This window comes from Triturus cristatus, chromosome 10 (genome assembly GCF_964204655.1).
Source record: "Triturus cristatus chromosome 10, aTriCri1.1, whole genome shotgun sequence".
Taxonomy (NCBI): Eukaryota; Metazoa; Chordata; class Amphibia; order Caudata; family Salamandridae; genus Triturus; species Triturus cristatus.
The window spans coordinates 605,503,248-605,528,283 of record NC_140593.1 but is presented as its reverse complement, the minus strand read 5'-3'; the positions used below and the strand labels follow the sequence as shown (position 1 = coordinate 605,528,283).

General features: G+C 43.2%; 1 protein-coding gene across 4 annotated transcripts in view; it reads right to left on the bottom strand.

The window, feature by feature from the left end:
• The window catches only part of CLEC16A (C-type lectin domain containing 16A), a 645,672-nt gene that overhangs the window by 489,119 nt on the left and 131,517 nt on the right, over positions 1–25,036 (bottom strand). For all 4 annotated transcript variants that reach the window (XM_085632123.1, XM_085632125.1, XM_085632126.1 and 1 more), the window contains exon 6: positions 17,657–17,780. In XM_085632123.1, coding sequence (XP_085488249.1) covers positions 17,657–17,780 — 124 coding nt within the window. The remainder of the gene's footprint in view (positions 1–17,656; positions 17,781–25,036) is intronic.

The following is a 25,036-nucleotide window of genomic DNA, read 5'->3' as shown; positions in this document are numbered from 1 at the left end:
AATGCTTTTAGACTAGATAGATTAATCTCTTCTATTCAAATATAACTCTGGATTTTTTCGTCTCATCTGGCATTATACCTCAATTCGAGTTAAAATAAAGGGACTGTCCATGCATAATAGACTTAACCACCAACAAGAACCTTACGTTTCTTTTTTCAGTTAGAAACTGAATTTTGACACACTAGTGGCTCCATTTTGGAGAGCACGAGTGCTACTGATTTCTCTTTAAGGTTTGTCATAATTTACAGACAGCGCCTAGGCTACAAACGTATGGCTGCACCACAGAAGCGCAGCAGATGTGCTGAAGGAACGCTGGTCTTCGCCTGTCCACACATTGGCAAAGTACTGGACCAGTTATGAAACTGGTTTTACCACCTATTCTTTTCAACTCAGCAAACAAGTAAGCAGGGTGCTGATTTTAAACCACTGGAATTCATCACTTAGCATTATCATGTCAGACTGTGTAAAACCTTTCCCCGACTCCTTTGAATTTTTAACTCACAAAACAAGTTACCCCTCGACTACTTTGGATCATTTTAATCCTGCTTCCACAACTTCTGATAATTTCCATCTCGCATAGGGTGCAAAAAATACATCTGTGTCACCACATACCTTTCCCACTGTATCAGTAAGGCCTGGATTGTCCTGTTTAGTAAACACAAGCTCAATGGTGAAACATGCTTTGGAGATAAAAAATCTTCAGCTTTAATTAAATTTAGACATTACCTTTATTATCGAAATTTGCCTTAAAAGTGGAAACTGTCTCGGATTCCGCAATAAGGACTTGCTATCATAATAAGCTGATGATCTGGTGGTAGTTCGGCAGTCATTAGGTCTCGCCTGGCGTTGCAGTGTGCAAGCGCTGCTCGCTCTGTGAGGGCTTCTTGGAATCGATACGGTTCAGAAGGGGACTAAGCCACGCCCTTGTTATCAATTGGCTTACGTCATCGTTTATGTTAAACCCTGGCGCATGATTGGAAATCGGGCTTTTTTGTTACCGCCCTGTCCAATTTTAGGACGGCCCATCTGGACAGGCCGACGCCATCTTTGTTTGCCGTGACAGAGGGGTGTGCTCCTAGCTTGTTTTGTCTTCCTTTTCTCACCTGGGAACATGGAGAAGTGCAGATGTTCGTGTGCATCAAAGGTGTACAGCTTCCTACCCGTGCCGCTGTGCGCGCACAGCAGCCTCCGGTACGAGATGGACAAGTTCATGCACATGCTGCTGGAGATATCGGGTGAGTGGCAGCTGTGGGCGGGGCGCTCTCTGCCGACCGCTGTCTCGGACAGTCTTTACTCCTCTAACCTTTCATATAAAAGTCACGCATAACCTCTCACCCCCTTTCATACACTAGAATACTTTTGTTTTGCTTTTCACTGAACTTTAATAGATCTCTTCGTGCAGGTGGCTCGCTTTCCGCTCTCCTTTGGCATATTCCTCGGCATAAGCTAATGTTGGGAGTCCATCACGTTTTCTAGTAGATGTGTTCATATAGTAGGCCGAGGGGCGGGGTTGGTGTATTTCACTATTTGAATAGCACTTGAAACCCCAAGGCGCTTTCCGGCACACAGACACTGTGTCACTGGGTTTTTTAATGCGTGACTGTTTGAATGCCAGCCTGTATTTGTGGCGTCTATTTTTCTTGGGTGTTTTCTTTATGGTCATCTTAAAAGTTCTTGGTATTTCTTGGGTGTCATGTGGCTGTTCCTTTGGTATTCACTGTGAGGGTTGCTTCACGAACACCCTTCTGAGTGTTATTGCCGCTAATGCAAGCAAGGACAGGGGACATGAACCGTCAACTGCAGGGTCAGACTGGCCTTTAGGGCAGTCGAGCAGTTCTCGATGGCCTGGCTGAACAGGTCAGTTGGTGGGTCGGTTTTTTGTCTGTTTGTGGGCCTCACTTTACCACAAACATTGCCTGCAGCAAGCACAATAAATGTGGTCTCCCATACTCTGCACAGCCCCTGTACAGCGTCTCTACAAGCTGAAAACGAGTCCAATTGGCAATTAAGGCCATTTCATTTTTTTAGCAATCCGATTCTGTAATGGGGGGGGGTTAATTTAATTATGATGCCCGGCCTATTTTCTAACCTAGTCCAACCCGCCGGGCAGCTAAAATTGCGTGGAGTGGGCCCCTCACAACTCTGGGCCCTGATACCACTGTACCTTCTGTACTAATGATGGCTACGCCCGTTTTCTCTCAAAGCCTCTGACACAATGGTAGAAGGGAGAGTCAGTCAGTCTCCCCCTCCCCTCCGATCCCGTCCCCTCCTCCCCTCCTCCCCTCCTCCCCTCCTCCCCTCCTCCCCTCCTCCCCTCCTCCCCCCCTCCTCCCCTCCTCCCCCCCTCCCCTCCTCCCCTCCTCCCCTCCTCCAAGAGTATCCGCATTTTAACAGATCAGCTGCCTCTGTGGAAAGGATTTATGAGTGAGTATAAATGCCTTGACTCCCCCCCCCTCGGAAATACTGACCAGCCTCGCCCTTGATGGTGTATTGCGTGGGCATAGACCCAGCCCTGCTGGGCCCGTGGGGGTTGGTTACTGTTCATTCGATCCCCGGCCTCGGGGCAGGTAAACACTGTCTCTTTGTAGTACTAGCCTCGGGAAGCCTCTTCGTACAGGGCGGCTTTAACTGTGTGTCCCACCTGACCAATGCAAAGGATCCAGGGCAGTTTGCAGGCCCCTAAAGGCGCAGTATTAAGATGCGCTGGCGTGGCACTGCCTGTCCATGTGAAAGAGTTACGGCAGGCGCGAGGGCCAATGGTTCGGTCACAGTACCTACCTTTTCTCCTCTTAACTGGTCCCATGATAAGTTCTCAAAGACAGTGAAGCCTGTCACGAAATGTATGCTCAATATAATTATCTCTGGGTTTAACAAGCATTTGCAATGCAATAGGTCTCGCAAGTACACGATTTTGAGCTATTGCCATTGTAAATGGCAATGCCTTTTATTTATGGCTTGGTTTTTAAAAACATAATAAAAAGCACTGTCATTTACAATACCAATAGTTCAAATTTGTATAAATGCGAGACCTATTGCATTGCAAATGCTCGTTTTTAGTGCTGGTCTCTCCATTTCCAAGTCAGCTTTCTGATAGGGAATTTATGACTCTCACCCTCTACAGGACCTCCGATTTGTCTACTGAAAATACTGTTAGTCTATAGAGCAACACTCCTGTTAAAAATCTTATTCTCTCTTTACAAGCTTTAATCTCTACTGCTCATTTAAGTACCAACATTGCTATTGTTCTTGATGATTATAATCTCCAAGTTAACAAGAGACAGGTTAAGGCAGCCTTGGAACTACTCAATGTCAATCTTTGACCTTCAACTAGTTCAAGGGTCCCCTCATTCGGCTGGCCACGCATTTGACCAGATATACTTCCTCATAGCCGAGGAGATTCTCTTCACCATTAATAAGGCAAGATCTGTTTATAGGCAGGCCCTGAAACCACGGAAAACCTGGATAAGGGAAGAGGCTTGGGTTGTGTTATGCGAAGCAAGCAGTAAGAATGATAAGGAGTAGTATCTTTTCTGTAACTCCAGTTCTGTAGTAGGGGTATCTCTGTTATAGTCATAATCTAGTGAATAGTCCCGCCCATGTGCGTGGACCCCGGAGCAATAAAAAATAATCTCTAAAGGTGACAAATCATGCAGACCTGCATACACCTTTAAGAGAGAATTTAATTTAAAGACAGATAATGCAGCCTATACCCACAGGCTACACTGTCCAGTACTTCAACTAGAATTCCACCAACATCCACAAACAGCACTGCCTGTCCAGCTTTTCTCCACATAGGAAAAAACCCTGCCTCTACCAGCAAAAGCCTCTGGAATGATAGAGAGGAAGGAGTGGACAGACAAGCCCCATAGGCTGCCATTATGTGGCTTAGAACAGGATACTGTGCCTTTAAGAAAACTTTCCAGATTTCCAGAACTTTCCCCAGTATCCCAGAATGCCCAGCAGGTCCCATTTACTTTCAGTTATTTTTGAAGGCGTAGCACGCCAGACCTGTAGCATTCTTCATATGAATAATAATCTCTCCACCGGGGAGGAGGGCGGGCGCTTATGACTATAACAAAGATACCCCTACTACAGAACTGAGATCCTCTCTACAGTCAATCCGTTTCTAGGTCATATTCTGACCTGGAAGCGGTATATAGATGACATCTTAGTCATATGGAGAGGTTCTATTGATACAATCAAGAATTTTCACTCTTGGCTGAATAACCGAAATGAATTCTTGAAATTCACTTGCGAATTCTCCAAGATCAGCTTGCCCTTCTTGGATTTACTAATTGGCTCTAATGATGGAGTGCTTAGTACTGAATTGTACAGAAAACCAATGGCACGTAACTCTCTATTACACTTCCAGAGCTTCCACCCGAGAGCTTTAAGGGAGAATTTGCCATTTGGCCAATTTCTCCGGATACGCCGGAACTGTTCCGACGTGTCTAAGTATCAAGAACATGCCTCCCAACTTTCAACACAGCTTCTTGATAGACAATATCCTAAGAAAATCATCAGAACATCTATGAAAAGGGCTGTTAATAATCATAGAGAGGCTCTCCTTGAAAAAAGGATTCGTAATCCAACTGATGAGGATGAAAGAATTACATGCGTCAACACATATTGCTGTTACTCTAACGCATTGAAGAAGAGCATCCTAAAGAACTGGAGATTACTTAAGATTGAAGGAAAAGCTTTACCTCCCCCTCTCTTTGCCTTTAAAAGGAGCTCCAACATAAAGGATCAGTTGGTACATACACGTCCTAGAGAGATGAGAAGTTTTGCAAACACTACATTATGGGGCTTACCTCCTGTTAAAGGCCATTTCCCTTGCGGTACCTGTTCGGTGTGCCCCCAAACCTCACATGCAACAGAGGTAGACATTGGTACGAATAGACCTTGGACCCTGAATAAACACACTAATTGCAATAGTGAAAGAGTCATCCATCTGATACAATGCCCATGCAAGAAGAATTATGTGGGCATGACATCTCGAAAGATCAAGATACGAATATCAGAACATAAGAGCACTATTCGGTGTCAAAAAAGTGCGACGAAACTCACGAATCATTTCATTGCAGCAGGCCACAAAGAAACCGACCTTTACTGGGTTATTTTAGAACAACCTCCCATTCCTTCACACATAACAGATGTCCAACATTTCCTGCTACGCAGAGAACAACGATGGGTATATCGATTACACTCGGATACCATGGGGCTGAATGACGACATTCCTTGGCTGTTGTTATAAATCCGGTGCACACTTGAGTGTATTACCTGTTATCCAGATAAAACCTGGCCCTGTCCCTTTAACTGTCTTTGCCATTCTTTGTTTCGTAGGGTTTAGTAACATTCAGGACGCAAGGACTGCTCGTACACTAATGGGTCCTTTATACACGCATACGCGCGTTCAAATGCTATCTAATAAGCACAGAGAATCACATACCATTGATGATTAGTGTCTCTGTTTCGCACATGCGTGCGAGAACAGTTCCTTCATAGTCTAGCGGTGTATTTTTTACACATGCGCATTAGAGCAGAATTTAGAACAGGCAGTAACTTGGCCACCTTTGCGAAAAAACGAACCTGCAGTCAATTAAGTTTCCTGGGCCATAAAAAGCGCGTAGACTTGCTTGTCGGTACCTCCGGTCTTTACTCAAAGACCGCCCTGGGGTACCGACGGAGAGGTAGGTTTGGCGCTCCCCCATCCCTCCTTTTTTTTCTCTCCAACTTTTTTTTTCTCTCCAACTTTTTTTTCTCTTCAACTATTTTAGTGCGAGATACTAGCTGCACTTTCTGTTCCTGCGAACAACTAAGTCACTTGTTGTGTTAGAGATGAGGAAGCGTGACCATTGAGTATACCCCCTCGTGGGTATTTAGAATAACGATGCATTCTACAAACAGTTTTCCAGACAGTTTTATTTTAGTAAAAAACAATTTGCTTCTTTCAAATACTACATAGCTGGAGATAATCCAATATTCAGATCACGGCCATGTTTTCCATCCCTTGTGAGAGTACACTGTCTAAGTCTCGTTTTTGCTAGCCAAATTAACTAGGAGGCTACACTTTGGGCATCATAACTAGGAGCCTGATTTTGTCTTCCTTTTAAATAGAGCGGGGCCCCCTTCCCTGAGTAAGGACCAGGTTGAGGTGAGGACGCAACCCAATGACTATGGGTAAGTGCAATTTAATTCAATTATTAAGTGCTTTGAAGCGTCACTGAATGCTCTAGTTCTGACCGATTGCTGACTCTAAGCATACCAGGAGCAATATTACTACCAACTGTTCTTTTGTTTTCCTAGGTATCCGGTTTCGATATCTTGAAATGTAAGAATTGACCGGTGCGGTAGGATTCTTTTCTTGAAGTATTTTTCACTGTATATATTCTTTTTGTCACGTTTTTCACTCAAATAGCAGCATCTAAGGTCCTGAGGAAAGCCCTGATACTTATAGATCATAGTGGGCAGAAACATGTCGACCCTACCAATATGGACAATAGCATAAAAATTTGTTCTAAATTGCCATACTGCTTTTTAAATATGACAGGGGCACTCTGCTAAATAAAGAACATTTGAGCTCCTCTAGTCATTTTTATTTTTCACTATTATTATTTAGTGCTGCTTATTTTAGGACCCTCTTCACAACTTTTGGGCATATTATCACTTTTTGACACTTATTGAGATCTGACAGCAACCCTCCTTTGTTGAGTTCTCTCTGTGCGTTACCTGGTCGATATGTCAAGACCATGTTCGTTACACTGAGGAATACAGACCCAAATGATGACAAATCCACCACCTTCTGTGATTGAAGGGTCCTGTCTTAGAAGGGTTCTCTCCTAAAGAGATGTCAGAACAGTTGTAAATGATGCTTCCTGGTTTAGTTTTTTGATTCAGCACCAGACCCAGGTTATTTTTGTGGTTATTGTGTTGACAAGAGGGAAATATAACCTGCAGGTCTATAAACTTTTCCCTTGGACCTTCCCTTAGTTCTAATTGTGTTACTGACTATTGAACAGAGCCTTAACTTGAGTATGCTAGTAGGGAAATACACGAAGATCAAAGGCGGAAACTTGGACTTGGGATTTGTAGATATGTCCTCCGCTTTTGACTGTGTTAACCACTCAAAGCTATGGGCAATTATGAGTGATATGGGTGTGGACCTCGCAATTATTTCCTTTCAGAGGGATTTATACTCTGGCACTAAGGCCAAGGTCAGATATGGGAATAAGGGCGAATGTACAAAGCCATACAGCATAGAAAGAGGGGTGAGGTAGGGCTGTGTCCTTGCACCTTTTTTATTCTCGCTTTACATAAATAATGTAGGCTCTGAACTGACACTGCGACCGAAAGATCTGGCTCAAGTGGGACATCGCCCTGTGCCTGCCCTTCTCTATGCGGACGATGCCGCCTTGATGGCACGCAACCCATTCTCCATGCAGTTGGCACTGAATGATTTTGTTAATTATACGCAGGACCTTGATTTGCATGTGAATCAAACTAAGGCATTTATAATGAGATGGGCCGTAAAACAGGCAACTGCCACGAAATCAGAATCCTGGATTCCAGCACTGAATGTACTGACACTTTTTCGTACCTGGGTTTTTTATTTGACAAAGATGGTACATGGATCCCCACCATCAAGATGAGGACACAGCTTTTTAGAAATGCCTGTATGACCTTATGTAAATTTGCCATAAGATTAGGTACAAACCCACCACGAGAAATGCTTATTATTTATAAGGCAAATTGTGTTTGTAAAGCAGTATACGGGGCTAGCATTTGGGGTTATGCAAATTGTATGGCAATACAATTAGTGGAGAACAAGTTTTTAAGGTATTTACTTGCTACTCCCAAATCTGCTTCAACCTTTGTGGGTCATGCAGAGCTGGATTGAACAGTTTTTGATATAAAAATATCTTTCGAAGTCCACATCATCAAATTAACTGCCACCTTTGTATCTAAGATGAAGGTCCTGAGAAAAATGATTCCTCTCTTACCCTGTTTTTCCAGGAAAATTGTAGTCCATCCACTCATCTCTAGCAGACTGGATTATTGTAATTCCCTTTTTGTTGGACTTTCTAGCGATCTTGACTGCAACTGATACAGAATGCGATTAACCATGTTATTCTAGGTAATAGAAGACATACCAGTACTGTCCTTCAAAGCTCTTTATTGTCAGAAAGCCACGCGTGGATGTGTACCTATTAGCTATTTGACATACCCCCCACCCACACCCTAATCGGCCTATTAGACCGCAACGTTCCAGCAGGTCACATCTGGTAAATATTCCTACGTTTTATAAGATTTGCACAGGTGGCTGAGCCATTTCCGTGCTGACTGCTCAGGGCCGGAGTAAACTTCCACCTGAAATTTGTGCAAAACCTAATCTGACCTTACACAAGCAGTTAAAATTTAAATATTCTTGCTTTCAGCATTATTAGCGGCAGGATACCCTTTTGTGTAATCACACGTTTTTATCAAATCAAAAATCTAAACTATAGAAATAAATATGGGTTTGTTGCCTAGAACCTTTGCCATCTGTTAATTTTCTATAGATCATAACTGCAAAGAATGTTTGTACATAAATTGAAATTTTAAAGGAATATCGTATAACAATGTACTTATTTTCTTTGACCACTCCTTCACGTTAATTATACTTCACTGAAAACATCATGTGTAATTTTAATCATTCTTGATTAAATTGTATATTTAGTCTTTTAATTGGTTTTCTATTAAAATCCATGCAAAATAATGCTTCCCTGCCATGAAAACATTCAGAAACAACTCTGCTAAATAAAAGTGCACACTGTCACATCGAGCATATTAGCTGAGCAAAAGTGTGCTCTGGGAAAAATGAAATTGTGCTCAGGAATGCTTCTTCAATGCAGAGAGTAGTTGGTAATTACACATTAATAGCTCTATTTTTAGTGTCTGGCTACAGTGGGCACAGCTAATAAGACACATACAATAGATAAGGAGCCAGGGCAGAGGCCAGATGTTTACATTGATTTGAGATCATCATGTGATGAATGTAACTTCCTGCATCTGAATTTAGCATGCATGAAATAACGGCACCACCATGTATGTACCTAATGTCTATATTACAGGCACTCCAAATCTTCTTTTCAACTTAATTTTCCAACTTAAACTTACACATCTTTAAGGTTTTGGTGCTAGAATACTTGAAGACAGAACAGTGTGTGGTTCGGGCTCTTAGAAACTTATTATTAACCTTAAAAGAAAAATGGAATGCTAAGTAAAAGGCCAGCTCTTGGATGTTCTGAAAAGGGGGATTTAAATACAAAGACATGTTATTTATTGTTCATTGAGCAGCTGGAATGAGATGTGTCCGCAAGCAATTCACCAGCTGGGAGGCACGGGTACCTCTCCTTTCACCTGAAAAAACTCAATCATGAAATATATCGGGCAGTTGATCATTCCTGAGCATGGGGGTATATCTACTATATCTACCCACCCCCAGTTTTTTCCGGACGCTTGCCCAGTTTAGAAATGCAGCAAGCAGAGTTTTAAAGTGGGTCCGTTTAAAGTAGCTCGACTTGAAAAACTTCAGGAGTCAGCCGTGGGCTGTAGTACCAATGAAAAGCTCATATTGAGGGTACCAAATATGCTAACCCACCATCTGTTACCCTATTATTAAATAATGGGCTATAATATTGCAAACCTGCAGCTAAATAATATAATCTAAAATTGGGGAGCCTCCAGCCCCCCCTGTCCCAAGGTAAACACAAAGATGTCAGAACTCCTAGTCTTCCCATAGGCCCAGATGAATCTTGCCGTCAATCTATCAAATGCATTAAACTATTCACTATTAACTTCCAGAGGGACAGTGCGAAAAACAACTGTGGAAGAAATATTTTGACCAGGTTACATCTGCCCATTATAGAAAGTTTCAAATTATCCCACTTGCTAAAATCCTTCTTAGTTTTCTCAAAAATAGGTGTTGGATTTAGATCAATTATATGTTCCACTTTAGAGGTAATACAGATTCCAAGATACGCAGGTTCATCTACAATTCTATTATCTGTGGTTGGGGTATGTGCAATGGAAGGTCTACGTGGTGTGGACTGAGGCAGCACTCTGGTGGGGCTTTGTCCCGGAGGATGAACCTCTTCTTGCCTCAGTGGAGTCGGCGATGCTCTCAATTGAGGACTCGGTGGATTAGGATGCTCTACTGGTGAAATTGGAGCTGGTTTTGACGTTTCCCGATACCCCACCACAGAGGACTGTCTCGATGGCAATAGGCCTATCACCGGAGATTTGGACTTCGACGCCGAGTGGATAACCGGCGATGAGTCCTGCCTCGACGTCGAGAGCCTTGTCATCGACGGAGGGCTTATCCTGGACGGAGGCCTAGAACCCAACGGGGAACTTCGCCTCGACGTCTGCATCTTTGCCGACGTCATGGACACCTTTGACGACAGAGGCGCCTGCCTCGACGTCGATCCCGACGGAGGTGTCCGCCTCGACGTCGACCCATGGTCCGACGACTATCTTCATCTCGACGTCGGCAATGCCTTCGATGACGATCGCCTCTCTCTCGACGGCAATTCAGATCTCGACGTCGATGATCGCTCATGTTCTTTTGACGTCGATCTTCGTTTCGAAGTCGATGTAGATTTCGACGTCGACCTTCTGTGTCTTTCCCTCGACATCGACTTGCGTCTAGCTGTTTACTTCGACGTCGAATGACGATGTTCCTCCTTCGACGTCGATCGATGTTTTTTCGACGGCGAAGCTCTGGACACCGAACGACGTCCTTTCGCCGCCGGATCCTGTATCGACGTTGATTTTCTTTTGGAAGCGTGACTCTCCCTGGCCTCCTCACCTCTCAACGACGATCCCACCGCTGGAGTCTTTGACGCCGAGCCAGACGGAGAACACACAGGGATCAGCTGCTTCAACGTCGAAGAATGGCCATAAAGCCTAATCCTCTCCCTTTCTTTCAAAGTCCTCTTTGAAAGGTCCTTACAATGACGACAGGAAGCAGGAGAATGTGTCCCCGGTAGACAGATGATACACACATCATGATTATCTGAAGACGCCTTCTTTTTGCCACAGGATGGACAGGGCACAAACAAGGAAGGCATTTTTCTGACAGAAAAAAGTTCTGAAATCTTGTCAGAAAAAACAGGAAATATGCTTTACCAGAGGTAATATTAAGATGAAGCAAAAAAATTCACTAGAAAATAGCAAATCTTGACTAGAAGCCAAAAATGAGGAGAGCTGAATTCCAGGGTCCTGACTGAAGGAGCCGGAAAGAACAACTGACCTGTCACCCCTGAGGCATGATGGGATATTGGAATCAGGGCTGCCTTAAAGGCACGGTGCCAGTTTTTACCTGTACAAGGTTTTCAGTCTCTATGGTATTGTATTACAATGCAGCCTGCAGGCTAACAATGTTTTGTGGATCTGTGTTTGGCACAGTGTTCTCTTTTCTTTATCATGAGTTGTACCTCATTAAAAAAAAAAAAAAAAAAAAAAAAAGGAGATTTAGGTTTATTATTATACCTATGGTGTTTTATTAGATATTTATATCTACATTGTCTAGCCTACTATGGGGGCTGCATTGGCTTGGAAAAAATAATATATGTTTATACATATACAGAGCTGTATGTATATGTGTTTTTCATATATAATTTTTATTATTTCCGGGGTCCCCGCACATGGGCGGGAATATTCAGTGCTTAGGACTATTGATGAGGATACCCTGGAAAAGAATGTCTGTTGATCAGTACCTGAGTTCTGGCTCCATTTAGCAGAAACCCGGATTGACTTCTAAAATCTTCTCCACAGTGCAAAGAGCCCTTTCTGGATCACTGGTAATTATAGCGACATCATCAGCATAGGCCAGAATTTTAGTATCCCAGCCCTGTAAACTGACGGGCAGAATATCCAGAGAGGTTTCCAGCCTCCTGAGAAAGGGATCAATGTATAATGCAAATAGCAGGGGGGAGATGGGACAGCCCTTCCTCGTGCCCCTTTCTATCAAGAAGGATTTCGACTAGTGCCCCATTATTTGTAAGCGGGCTGTGGGATTGAGATACATTGCTCGTATTGTCGTGTAGTTCCTAGGAGTCCACCACGACCTGCGCGTTTTGGATGACCTAAACTGAGGGCTTGGTGTCCCAACCGCTTCCGGACACCCTACAGGATATGTCAGCCGTTAGACCAGCTAGCTCTACAGTGCCACTACCACTCCCCATGTACAGTGGTATAGGTAGTTTCTGGCAACCACTGAACATGACAACCCTGATTCCTCAGGGATCGTGGAAACAGTACAGTACATTTTGCTCAGACACTCGTGCTCACTTATTCTCTGAAAATACACAGGTTGGCGATTAGGAAGTTTCAATAAGTGTGAGAGGCTGGCCTGGTATATGATGTCCACTAATGTAAGTGGGCACATTGCACCACTCAAGACAACCCGTATAGTGATTTAAGAGGTCTTAGAGAGCTTGCTAAGGATGTCTAAGTGGTAGCTGTGGAGAGCAGCCTTCAGGCTTAGTCCAGAAGGAGTGTAAAGTAGCTTGTTTTACCATAATGCAATCTTACAGTATAGATTAAGTGAAAAGAACCACACCAAGTATTTATATAAATATGTATTTATTATATAATACTCTCTAGAATGTTCAAGTAACTCCAACACGGAGATAAACACAATGCACACAATACTTTAGCAAAAAAACACAGTAAATAGCTCGAAATACACAGTGGCCCCAGGGGGGGGAACAAACCATAGAGAGTGGTATAAGAACCACAACTCGAGTCAAGACAGTGTTGAGAGTACGTAGAATTGTTGGGGACCCACAAAACCACCCAAGGTAAGTAGATAGGGACCCCATGGAGAGTGTGTGCCATGTGGTAACACAACCACGTGCTCCGTACAAGTCTATGTGCAAGTCGCTGTTGGATTTTTAAAGATTAAGGACCCCTCCCAGTGGACCCTGAAGAAACCCAGTGGAAGACAGAAGGTTAGAGAACCACCCCGCCCGTAGATACCCTAGTACCCACGTTACCTACACCAGGGAAGCCGGGTGCATACGTGTGAAGTGGTGTCGGAAACTGCAGTCAAACCCAATGGAGGACTTCAGGAAAGTGCCGCTGCTGGAAGAGGAGATGGAGTCCATGGGAATCTAAACTAGGATTCATGAAGAGGAGTACCTGAAAGCAGAGGGGACAGAGTCTATGTCACTCGGGAGTGACCAGGAGATTTGGAAGACAAATACCCTCCGATGTCGGGTGCTTCAGGGAGGATGACGATTTAATTGTGGGTTTATATAGCGCTAGAATCGACTCCCGGAGGAGTATCTCCACGCTTCGACCGCTGGGGAACCCGTCCTGGCTCACCCTGAGAGATGGTCCCTAATGGGTATCTCTAAGGTGCGACCAAGCATCCCCGGCGGTCTGGGGGGGCCGTTGTGAAGATGAGGCAAGCTAATGCCCAGAGTTGCCGAGTGTGGTCCCTGATTGGAGTAGGCACCGAGGCGAGAATTATCGAGCCCGCTGACCCTGGTCCACGACCCTGCCGCGTCGGGAATCGAACCCTGGTCCCGGGCCGTCCTCTGCTTACGGGTCTGCCGCCTCTAACCAGTGAGCCACACCTCTCCACTTTGATTACCTTGACTCTGCAGCTGTGAGGACCAGACGACGCTGAGGAAGACCAGGACCCGGATACCAGCAGTCCCATGCCGAGTGCTGAGGGATCGGTGTCCGGCAGGAGCACCAACGAGGCTTGTCAAATGCAGCCCACACAGGATGTCAAGAAGGTGCAAGGTTGGGACCAGTAAGGTCCAGGGGACTCACCACAAGCAGGGTAGTCAGGGCAGGCCCCAAGCAATCAGGGGAGCCCAAGAGAAACAAAGGCGACCCTCAAATGGACCCAGAGGCTGGAGGCACAGGAGTCGCAAGAGGACCTCAAGCAACTCAATAAAGGGGCATGCCACGGTGCCCACGTGGCGGTGTGGCTGAAGATCTTGGTGAGAGAAGTTGCCAGAAGTTGGGGCTACTTTGAGCCCAATGCACTTGTTACAAAGTTGGCAACAAGCCTTTGCACTTACAAAAGAACGCAGTGCACAGGGGTTCAGTTATTGCAGCCCCCACGGTGGATACTGGCCTCAAACTTGGTGAGAGGACAGCTCAGGCCTCAAGGAACTAAGGAAACCACTGCCTGTGTTGTTGAACCCGTCGGAGTCCGCAGGAGCTCATGATCAGCACACCGGTCGGCAGGGTTGAGGTGCCCGCGAATGGAGGGAAGTGGCTCCTTCACTTCAGGGGAGATTCCTTCAAGTGAATTCAATGCTCCAGGAGGGTTTCTGTACGAAGCGGGGACACAGACAATGCAGAAGACAAGCAGGGAGCCGAAGTCTGGCCCTTACGAAGTCCCGAGTGTCCAGACGGTAGTGCAGTGTTGTCTGATCTGAATCTTATCCCACAACGAATCTAGGGACCTACACCCATGTAAGCCCTTAAGCCCACTAGGGAAAAGGTTGGGAAGGGACCCCCCCAGAGGAGGGTCAGGACAAGGGGGGGAAGGTTACTCCCATGTCCTTTGTTCAGTTTCATGCCAGGAGCCAACGCATTCCAGAACTGGTTTGAACTGAACTATGCACAGGTATACCAAGTGTGCCCCTCATGCAGACTTTCAGGCGCTGGGAGGTCCCAATACACTAAATCCTGTCTTGGAGGTGGTAACACCTTCCTGTGACAGAATGCCTATTGTTCCACCTTCCTCTGCTCGAGCTTGGCTCAGCAGCAGAAGGGCAGAAATGTGGCTCTGGTCGCCAGCAACCATTTTGTGCTCTCCGGGACTAGAAGGGTGGCCCGGGAACACTGAGAGCCTAACGGAGGGCTCTTCCAGTGCTTGAAATCATACTTCCCACACTGTTTACGGTGTGGGGCTATGATTCCAACATGCTTGATACCAAACATGATAGGATTCGTTGAAGCCGTTTTCAAGTTGGTCATCGGGTAATTACGTGGTGCCCCTCTATACAGTATATGGCTGCTTCACTGACAACCTGGGAGAATTCACTCCGTAGGCTCCAGGGGTGTCCTGCTCATGCAGGGGCACCCTCACACTTAGAACCACGCACCCTGCCTTCAGGATTGTAAAGGCCTGCTATAGGGGTGACCTATAGGTTTTAGGTGCAGTGACCCTTAGATCTAGTGTACCTATATATCTTTAGTAAGTGTTGCATGCACCAACTTACACATGCTGCAATGGAAGGCCTGTAGTTCCATTTTGAATGGTCTCTCATGGGTGGCATAATACATGCTTCAGCCCATGGGAGACGTCTGGGGTACCTATGCCCTGTGTGCATGGGTACCATATACTAGGAACTGACAAAGGTACCCCAGTATCCAATCTGGGATGTACCTAAGTACTGAACACAACAAACAATTTAGGGAGAAAGCCGATAGACTGGGGTCCTGATTAGCAGGATCCCAGTCAGACTGGTCAAAACACAGCTTAATACCAGGAAAAAAGTGGGGGTAACCATCCAGAAGGATCCTACCTTCCTACAATAAGTATTTATTGGTCCAGCGACAATATTGTGTAAAACATATGTGCTGCGACAATCAGGAGACAGAAGCATACAAAAGATTGCTAGTACCAGTATAGTAAATAGTAGATACATTTCTACCATAGTGCCAATAAGATGAACAGAAGCAGTTCAGATAAAAACAGTAGCACTTGCATAGCCCGAAAATGCGCGCCCTAAGTAAATTTGCCTAAATGTACCCAGCCTAGATCGGTGAGTGTAGTATGTATATGTGTGTCCGTAGCCAAGAATCCCCTAGGGAAGAACCATCCCCCTCACCTGATGGTTTAGAATGAAGGACCCCGTCTCTTCTCCGAGGATGACACCCCGCAAGGGATGTCAGACCGCTGTGTGTCGAAGATTCAGCAGGCAGGACCCTGTGTCAGCTTGGAAGGAATTCTCGTCTGATTTGTAGGGGGGAATAAGGGTCTTTTATAACAGAGTTTGTTCTAGAATCGATATGTTTTAAAAACAACCATAAATGTTTTGGAAACAATCATGAATGTTTTTCCAAACAAATGCGATTATGCACAGCTGGATGTTAGCCATGGATGAAAAAAGTGGTGACCCTTATACAGAATAATTATACCGTGCCTGAGGATATGTTTATGTCAGGTACAAGGATTATGATAGAGTACCGAGAGCCTTGGTGTAAAAGAGACAGGAGCAAGCTACTAGGTAAAAGGTCACCTGTTTAGAATCGTAGTTGCTGTGTGGATGGGACAATGTATGTAAAATGGGGTATAAATGACGGAACTATCCTAAAGGACATGACAGTATTGCACTAATGAAATCCCCCCCCCACCCCTTAAGCCGTTTACCTCCAAAACCTGCCACATGAAATCCCATGACACCCTGTCAATGGCCTTTTCGGTGTCAAGAAGGGCCACCCCCATACGCTTTGCGAGAACTTCGGTAGCATCAAACAAAGAGTATACCCGCTGAACATGATCCCAGGTCCCTCTGCCTGGGATAAACCCACGCTGCCGGACCGACACTAGCCGCTGTATTACACCGGCTAGCTGGCTGGCAAAGATTTTAGAGTACAACTTCACATCGCTATTAGGTAACGTAATTGGCCTGTACGAGCCCAGAGCTGTAGGATCCTTACCTTTTCAAAAATAAAAAAAATAATATTTGCAGTCCTCTAGGAACCGGAGGGGGAAAAGCCCAAGCTCTAACTTTGTTAAATAGCCCCAACAGCTCCTGCTCAGAACACCTTGTAGAACTCAACAGGAATGGAGTCTGCGTTAACTGCCTTTCCTTCCCTAAAACTCTTCAGGTAAAATGCCTGCCCCTAACAGTGACCTCTGCTCCAGGGTGTTTCCACCAGATCGCCCAGAGTCACCATTGTCTAGGACCACAGGGCTGCTAGCGGGAAAGGCTTTTTAAAAATCAGCATAAAATTCCCTGAAAGCCTCTCTAACCTTGCTGGGATCTGTAACCATACTGCCTTGCATATTCCTTACCTTGCCGATATACACTGCAGCAAAAAAAAACAAAAGGAACAAAAAAAAAAAAGAAAAGGTACTCCCAATGCATTATAAATAGCGAAACACTATGCCGTTTCCCGATGCCTCCCAAAAAGAACAAAGGCAACTCTTAAGAAAACAAAAAGTACACATTCACCCATGCGGGCACTGCACCTACAGATGAGCCTCGAAGATGTACAGAGATGGTAACTGCTTAGAGGTGTTCCACGCATCCTATCCCATTTGCTTAACATTTGGCAAACCTTAATAAATTCCAATAAGAGTGGCATCTTGTACTGTAAAGTTCACACAAAACTAACAGGGGCCCTGTGGAGGTGCTCCCACATCAGGTATGGGTCTCCTCTGACCTGGCTGTACTTTTTTCTCCTGGTACATCACCCATAGTCATGCCATCCCCCGGAAACCCTCAGGAAAAACAGGTATATTTGTAGGAACCCAGAAGCATACAATCGTTCTGACTCATGAATTCTAGATTAAATTCCATCCCTCACAGTGTAAGAAAATAAAAATGCAACTTAATGTCCATAATGTATAAACATACTGAAGCCCAGATTATCAGAACCTTAAGCAATAATGCAATTATTGGAAACTTACTCTTCATCTGTCTGTACACAGGTATCCAGTTCTATGACATGGCTCCCAATGAACCAAACTAGGTTTGAGAAGTATGGAACAGCTGTTTTGTCTCTTATATAGTGCAACATGGGCTGGTTGTCCACTGAGAGTACAAAAAACAAAACTAGGTTAAACTCTGTTTAATTTAATACGATTTCCCAACAACATAAGCAAATGAGCAGAGATGGTTAATATTTAAAAACATACAGCCTCTTGCTAACCATTTCTTAAATGTTATACAAGCACTGATTAATAACTGATGACAAATGATAAGCAAGAGGTCAAGACAATAGAAAGTATGATTTTGAGATCATATGTTTAATCATGCAATATTGATTTCAGATCAATTAAGTCTTGGCTAGACATCACAGGAGTACTGCTCGTGGCCCACAAGAAAATGAATGGTAATTAATACACTTCATAAACGTGTTGTGAAATACTGTAAAGCTTCACAAACCTCTTTATAAACTAAATGGTAATCATCTGATGCACGAAACCCTCCCCATGGCAAAACGATGTGATCAATAGCTTTTGCTTTAATACAAAGTACCCAATTTTTTTTATGTGCCCTTTCTGGGAACCTGGTTATATTTTTCAAGCACAAACAGTCCTTCTGAGATCCTTCAACAAATGAAGCAGCTGACATTTTAGAAGGTATTCAGATTTTAGTATACCAATCTCAAGTGAGACTATAGTGGGACCGCTTCTTAGAACTTAGTGAAGACAGCCAGTCCTTCCAATAGTTGTTTCAACACACGAGAGAGACATTGAAAGTTAGTAAACAGAATATTTAAGTGGGTTAATTTTCTCAGTTGAATTAGGTCCGAATGTTGTAAAGCAATTTCTCTGCTGGATAGTTTAACTTCCAGAGTTGACACCAGACCATTGGTATACAATGTTAATAGTTGCAAAAATGAGTTGAAAACATTAAAGGTTAAGTACAAAAATAAATTATTCAATTTGGCTTTTTAGCCTTACACATGGACTTGATGTTTCAGAACTCCTTTCCATTATCTATGTGGGTTGTTTTAATCAAGCACCCACAATTTCAATATCTGGATACTGTAGGATACACTACACTGTTTAAAACAAATGGACAGTGCAGGCTATTCCAAAACATTTTTTTAGAAATGTTGTTAGTGGTGTGAACACATTACTCAAACTTTTTTAGCACCTTCCTATGACACTTCTAAATATTATGAAAAACGCATGCACTCATTCATCTTTAATCTTTACATCATATGGAAGGGGCCATATACCTCTACACAATTTGCACAGAACATATGTATCTCTAATTTATCTTGAATAGTATTTTTGTTTAAGAAAATGGGTCTAAAAAAAAAACTACAAATGTTGAATACTATTACAATAAATTCTATTGAGATTATTTTGATTCAGGAATTTTAAAGAAAGCTACATTGCAGCAGGCAACATATATTTGTAATCTTTTTAAAACAGAATTCAAGATAAAGCAAAGCTTAAGAGGTTCATAAACTTACATGACACTGCAATAAGTCACACAGGAATCATCATTGAAGGAAGGGTAAAAAAGAAACAGTTAAAAGGGATAAACTCCTACATTAAAAACAATGACAGTAAAAGATGTAAGAAGGAAAATATAAAGATCAGAAAAGACAAAAGATGCAGACATCAAAATAACACATAGAGCTATTGTGTCAGCCTGTGTCCGAAACAAATAAATGCACCTAATGCTAGATCTTATATCAGAGAAGTTTGCATACAACTCCTCATTTATAAATTAATTTGGTTACCAAGAAACCAATCTGACCAAGTATTCTCATCACATTTGTGGACATTTTAATACATTTATACATTTTCTTTCAATGAAAAGATTTTGAAATGTGATGGGTGCTGAACCATTAAAAACAAATGTGTTCTGCACTAAAGGTTTAGTCTGAAAATCATAGTCAGCTTATTTTTCACAAAATTACTTTTCAACCAAAATAGGGCATTAAAAGTTTCCAAGCATTCTTATTGAAGGTCATCAACATTTTTAAAACATTGTGTTATTGCAATATATGCAAGTTTTATTTTAGTTCAGGTGACCCTGGGCATGAGATTACATAGCATGTATCGCCATTAATTATTCTAAGTGCTTAAATTAAGTAAATTACATTGCTTTTGGGCCACAGCAACAATAAACAGAGAAGAGGACAATGCACACACAACTTTGGGTCATCAGGCGGGTAGGCAGAATATGCTACAAGCAACAGATCAAGGTGTGTTAGCACAAATTTCCTGTGATGCCTCATGTGTCTAATTAATGTCAGTGAAGCTTTTGCTTCTACGTATTTATCATGGGAAACCAAATATGCTTAGCATCTCAAAGATAAATAGGTTTTCTTATTATTAGTAGCCATCCAGGACAAACATCACAATGTTTTGGTGCGAATAAACAATAGCAGATACACAAACTCTAACACCCAAGAGATTCATAGCCACCATATTGAATGTTACACTCTTTCTAGAAGTGCTTTTGGAACTTGGTTAAAATTGTAATATGGATCTATATTTTTATAAAGATTGTCCCCCAAGGTGCCAACACGGAAGCCTTCTACATATTTTCCACTGGGCTTCATGGGGCACAAGACATATCCACGATCATCTGCAACATTCTCAGATGCTGTGAAGCATTTCTCCCAGCTGGCCTGGATAAATAATTGGTAGCATCAGACTTTGTTCGGCTGGTCATGAATTTATCCAATTTGTTAATAACAATGGTCTGTGTGGCACATATTTCATATATTGTTTATTTGGTCCAGGCGATATCGTAGCATGTTTTTCAAAGAAAATCTTACTCTGCCTCCCTAAAATTTCTCTCAATATTTACTAGAGCCGTGCACACAACAGGGTGCTCCATAGCAGTACAATTCCTTGGATAGTCTCCCATTCAAATGCCTGAAGCAGTGTTGAATAATCCAAAATAGCTTTACAATGCATAGTTTCAGTAAAGGATCTTAAACAGTGTGTTTGGGAAACTGACTTGATTCTAAGACCCCCAACAAGCATGCAGTCAAGTGGAGAGGACAAGTGAGTCACGCTTCTGGATATAGAGCCCTGGAACTGCCTTGCGTAAAGCAGATGTTTGGAAGAAGATAATGCGGAAATGAGGGGGAATGGAAACAGCCACCAAGGCAATCTGAACATGAGACTGAAGGTACTGGAATGTTTCCTGAGGGCCAAGAAATAACAGGGCGCTTGGAGTCCCTGAAGGAGAGGGAAATAAAGGCAACTTCCTAGCAACTTGGTAACAATCAACCTGGAGATTCCCTAATGTAACTGAAGTAGAAGGTATTCAAATATTTTTTAGACTGAAGGCACGGTATCCTTCATCTCGTAAAGGTGAGACTCACAATAATGCTGATATTGAGAACACAAGAGCTATAAAATACTACACTTCTTTTCCCAGATCCCTCTCAAGCATCCAATGAAAGATGCAAGAGATTAGAGTCGAAGAGGATCAAATTTGTGAGGAGAGGTGCGTTTTCAAAACTACTTGGCCAAAGGGCAAGAGATGCAACTTTTGATGAGGCAAGGCAACTTTGAATAATCCAAGGACAGGAGAACTAGTGTGCTGCACATGGGGTACACAAGAGAATATTCACTAATTCTGCCAGATCACTACTGAACTACCTGGGAGGGGAGAGGGAGGATTTAGGGGATTATATACATGAACTTCACCCTCTCTCTCCTAATCTCCCAAATCACAACATGCACTCTTTAGCTCACCCCTTTTCCATCTCCCAACCTGTTCTTCAACCTTCTTTTTAAAGATTTAGTCCTTTCAATTCTGGAACCCCGTTTAATTCCTGGTATGGCTTTTGTACTACACCTCCAGCATACATAAATAGTGGATGAGACTTATTTACAAGATAGAAGACAGAAACAAGCACTCGCAAGATAGATATGAGAACTATTGTAGCATCGTTGGGGAAGGTCTTTTAACAGACTTCAAGGTTGGAAGCCTGAGACTGATAGGGCCGCGTGAAAAAACTTCCCATTTGCTGTGATGTAATTAATGACAACGTGCTAATAAAATTCATATTTTAAAAAAAAGATGCTAGCAGCGTCAGGATCCCATATACCTGCCCAGGCAAATATGAAATGGGAATAAGAAGACGGAGACCAACAAAGTCACTATAGCCAGCACCTGATCACTGTGGAGGCAAGGAAGTCGTTATTTAATTTTTCTTCTTTGTTTTAACTCGACCAAATGAGAGTCCTTTCTCATCACTTCCTTGGGCTCCCAGGGTTTATTTAATGGAATCTAATGTGCTTTTGAATGTGGAGGACCAATGTCAAGAAAAGTGAGAGGGTAAAGTGGTGTTTTTCTTTCATCGGCATCCACATTTTACTGTACTGGTTTACAAAATTACGACCACCTCTGAAAAAAAAACAATGGCCAAAGGAAGCTGAAGCCCAGAACCAAGAATTCCTGTAGGAGATTGCAACAGGATTTGCAAAGTAAGAATTGATGGCAAAAGTCTGCGTTTGCCCGTTTGGGAAGCTGCCAAACCTGTTTTATGGTCTCAAACCTGTCAGGCTCAAACCTTTTTTTTTATATATGTGATATCACTTTGCAATACAAACTTATCACTTTTTAAAAGCATCTGTTTACATCTTAGCAAACGTCATAACCCTTACCCTACATTCAAATGGCATTAATGTTTTCGATATGCGGGCTTTTATCAAGCTTTATGAAAACATTTTAGAATTTTTCAGTGACTGAGTCAAGTAAACTGCATGTTATTTTTATAAAACATGCACTCAAAGGCGTGTAAGTCACTATGAAGAAATACCATCATGAAGAAGCCACCATAAAGACAAGTAGTTGTAACAAATATTATTATAAGTTACAATAGCAATAATAAAAATCATAATGAAAAAGTATTTCTTTCATAATCCGTAGAAATGCATCTTTGTTGAAAAGCATAAGGTTTAGAGCAATGGTAGGCAGCCTACAGGATTTAAGGATTCTAGTTAAGGTTAGTAGCGAAAGAATTCAGGTTAGAGTTCAAGTTATGTGTTAGTATAGGTGAAGGTCCTGAAACGAAAAACAGCAACCTTAATAGTAACAATACTACAACCCCATGCTCTAGTGGAGTGGGTTGTGCAGGGAGTATCAGATGTCAATATCACTACGCTTCCATGCATTACATCAACGTTCAGTTCATACATTGGCTGGCATGAGAGTCCATTTGTGAATGCAAGCAGACTCCTGCATTCTGTCATTTTCAGACCTGTCTAGAACACTTCTGGGAGCATTTTGGGTGATTCTGCAAGTCCAGAGTAGAAAACTTGTGGCCTTCATCTTGTGAAGGAATATCTAAACAGCTTCTTCAGTCGGAGTTTGGAACTTGCTGCACCTACAGGATATTCTGCTTCAATGCAATGCCGTAGAGAAGTTAAGAGGCTATATGCTTTCTTGTAATTTCCCTCACCATCGGTAAGGGCTACTCACAACAGGGTGAGGTAACCTGTGAAATAAGTGGTGCTGCATTTTTTGCAAGTGCAAGCTTTCAGGTGAGAGACATGTTTGAAATGGTCTCCAATTTCAGCACACAGCAGCCACAAAGACACACAAGTGTTGTGAATCCCATCTCATTAGATTTATAGGGACAGGACCAATCTCAGGTGATTTTTTTGAATTATTCTACATGTCATGTAGGCAACTCTCCATGAGGGCTGTTTACATTCACATCTAGCTGCAACCACCTGATTCACTGAGGAAGATTATCAGGAGGAAGTTAAAAGGATTTTAGGTATTTCGCCTCATGTTTTAAATGTATGCCTTTTCTAAGAGACTGTCCTGTATAAGCTGCACATATGAAATATACACACCCGTTCACGGCATGTTTTCATGTTCTGCGCAAGATATTCCAATGATTGCGATGCTCAAATGGCCTCAGGTCCTCGGTGTGTGAATGTGTTTCATCAGCACAGCTTATGCAAGTTAGTCACTAAGATGCTCAGAAAAACGTCAACTTGCTCACAGGCTTCATTTTTCACTCCTCTAAGCAATTCCATTGGCAGGAAGGAGGAGCCAAGAAATTCCAATGCTCATAGTCGGCTGTGGATATATCCATAAGCAGCCAGCCAGCTGGCAGGATCCTGGTGAGGATGCAGTCTGAGAGCAGGCAGACAGCTGGAAGGGATTCTACTGTGTGCTCGCTAATCAGGAAATTGGTGGGCTCTGACAGGACCCTACCAGGGTGTTTGGCCTCAGCCTTTTAATCCAGGTATCTAAACAGGTCAAAGCTAGCAAAGATTGCACTATGCAGGAATGCTTTCTTTCACGCCTTTGCAGAGAAAAGACATGGGTATCAGGGTTAATGAGAAAGTAGTTCAGTATTTGTGGTGCGTGAGGTTGCACCAATAGTAATCAAGTTACCATTACAGGTTTGAAGGAAACATTTTCAAACTTTTCTAGTGCTCAAACAATTGCAGGAGCATACTTCCAAGACCCCAAGACTTAGTGGGTGGGCACTTAGAGACTTTCCTGGTATCTGGCAGAGGCCAACAGCAAAGTCCAGTTGCCACTGGTCAGGTGAGCACTTTAAGAAAAAGACCTTTTGAAGCTTGTTGTGTCCCTGAGGCCACTCAGGAGGTCAGCTGACACCTGGAGTCCATGTGCTTGTCCAGGGGACAAGAGGAAGCAGGACCAGTCCTTCAGGGCTCCTCTCAGGCCAGAGACAGCAAGTCCCGTCCACTTCTATTCTTTTATGTACAGGCCCAGAAAGTGTTCTGATAGGGTGCCACATTTATGCTTCGCACTACCTAGTGGGTGGGGATGACTTCTGGGTACTCTCTAACAAGTGGGATAAAAATTCCCGGGGGGAAATCCTACCCACTTTTAGTTCTTTCTGTTTGCCATACTGTAAGTCCAAAAATGCCACATGCAGGTACATTTTCTAGATGGCGAAAGTAAGAGGCCACACTAAACCTGGACTTGGGTGTGTAGGGGAGTGCACAATGGTAATCATCAGTGTCCTACTACATCTAATCATAGCATCCACTTTGAAGCAGGCCCTGTACCCAAAACAAATCAGGAGACAGAAGTTTGATAGGACAAAGGCAAAGTCCTAAAGCACCAAGACAGGGGATACAGAAGATTCGTCATTGCATCCTGTTCTCTCCCTTTCAAATGCACCAAAGCATTTTATGTGGCTCAAACATATTTGACACTGTGGAGTCAAAAGGATGCCCATAGCCTCCCATCCTGAAGAGTCTATAGAGCTTAGTAGAGTCATCCTCACCCATTAAAGTCAACCTATTGTGTAGGTTCTGGGAGAAATTTCACACCTCATTCAGGGCTGAGGACAGGCTGTGAATAAGCAA